Consider the following 1,884-nt stretch of genomic DNA (forward strand, 5'->3'; position numbering starts at 1 on the left):
CAGTCGATTTCAACTATACTTATGAGACATTGGTGGTCAAAGACCACCCAAATTGGCCAAGTCTTGCAGCCGTACAGCAGTACAGCCCATAAGTTAGTTTGGTACATGCGTCCTTTAAAACCCAGTGAGATACCCTTTTGAAGCCACGCAATTCTGACCCTTCGGAATTCGTGCGTTTACTTCGCCTGTGATCTATCGTCTGGAAGGTATATGAAAAGACTAGAACATCTCAGAAATGAGATGAAGCTATGATATTTCGTTCAGCTGTAACACCCTCTCTGTGCCCTAACCGCCATGCCATCCGAAGGTTGCACGAGGGTTGGAATACTGCCAGGTTGCCCAAGCCTAGACAATGGAAGTCGAGGACCTTCCGGTCAGCAAATTCGCGCTCTAACCACTAAGTCACCTCGCCACATTCGTAACGTGAATATGGATTGAAAAAGTGAGATGTAAGGTAGCATGACTAACCTAATCCAAGGATCCTTCAAACCTTTAGCTGACAAGCTCTTCACGTGATTCTGTAACATTGGGTGATCCAATGTATATTGCCGCCAGTCGGGGCATTTCCAGTCAATTGGCTCGTCTGCAAGAAGGCTGAAATAAAAACGAAATGGCCATATGTGCTGATAATATATGAAGTGCCAAAGCCGATCAGCCAACCCCATTTGACCGTTCAAGTGAACAACAGAAAGAACTCACCATAAACTGTGGAAAAACACCTAACACGTCACTAGTAGAGACAAACTCTCGGCTCGGTGACTGAGGGCCCTGCCGGAGATTAGTCCCTATTGAGCTCAAACGATCACTTTTGGTTTAAGACCTCCATACTTTGGTATTTTCCAGAGGCTCATCTCTTCAGATACTCAACTAGTAATATCAAGGAAATAAAATCAATAGCAACTCACATTGCAGAGTCAAAAGAGGCCTTGTCACATTAGTATCTTATCGCGGGCAATGAACGATATACGGTGTACAACCTCGCCCCCCCTCTGTATCCCATGGTGTGCCCCAAACAGGTAACTCACGAATCAGTGGGTTAGAAAACCATACCAGTGAACTTCTAGGGTATAGCCGGCGAGGTCGATTTGCATGAGTGATGCGATAACCAAGGGTCAGTATGAGTGCATGACACGGAGGATAGACTACACCAGCTGTTGACGGAAACTTGGGGACTGCGCCCACCTGATGAGCCCCAAGAAGGGCGAAACCGGTCGTGGGCTGTCAAAGAGTTTCAGCAACCTTGTGAGTAGTTTCCTTTATGAAAATTTACTGCGGTATCTTGAATATCGTGCCAACTGAAATATGAGGCGGCCTGTGTGCAGCACATTCAGTCGTAGAATATCACAAACGAGAGATTCAGTTGAGTCTTTCGTGAAAAACAAATTGATTTGCGAATGAGTGTATTCCTCGAAAACAGTCCAATTTGGGTTCAAGTAGAACATACGGTTGACGGAAACTCCGGGACTGCGCCTACCTGATGAGCCCCAAGAAGGATGAAACCGGTTATGGGCTGTCGAAGAGTGCTCATCAACCTTGGGAGTAATTTCCTTTACGAAAAAAGATGCAAATGAGTTTTGCTTCCCTGTCCAATAGTTTGTAACTGCTCAGTTGAGGTGTTCCAATGAATAACTCTGCAGCGAAGGCCTTCTTCCTTTCAATGGTAGTACTCTCGTTGATGCAGATGGAGTCAAGGGACCTGTAAAAAGCTTGGATAAGACCAAAACAAGAGTGCTGTAGTTATCACGAGGGGTTAGTGAATCTTTCTTGAAGAACTCATATTTGAACGGGTACTGGATTCGTGAAATCCCCTGCAGCCTCGATGGTTTATGACTGCATACGTCCTCTCAAGCGCCACCGAGCTTCTGCTTCGGATGACTTCAGACC

At 45.9% G+C, this 1,884-nt stretch overlaps 1 protein-coding gene across 1 annotated transcript; it reads right to left on the reverse strand.

Annotated features, from left to right (window-relative positions):
* Positions 1 to 527, reverse strand: T265_13743 (hypothetical protein; the record flags this gene model as incomplete). Its single annotated transcript, XM_009170277.1, has 2 exons — positions 1 to 112; positions 407 to 527. Coding segments are annotated over 2 exons (231 nt in total), but the record flags the coding sequence as incomplete, so codon positions are not given.
* Between the last annotated feature and the right edge of the window lie 1,357 nt (positions 528 to 1,884).

The sequence above is a fragment of the Opisthorchis viverrini genome (genome assembly GCF_000715545.1).
Source record: "Opisthorchis viverrini unplaced genomic scaffold opera_v5_99, whole genome shotgun sequence".
NCBI lineage: Eukaryota > Metazoa > Platyhelminthes > Trematoda > Opisthorchiida > Opisthorchiidae > Opisthorchis > Opisthorchis viverrini.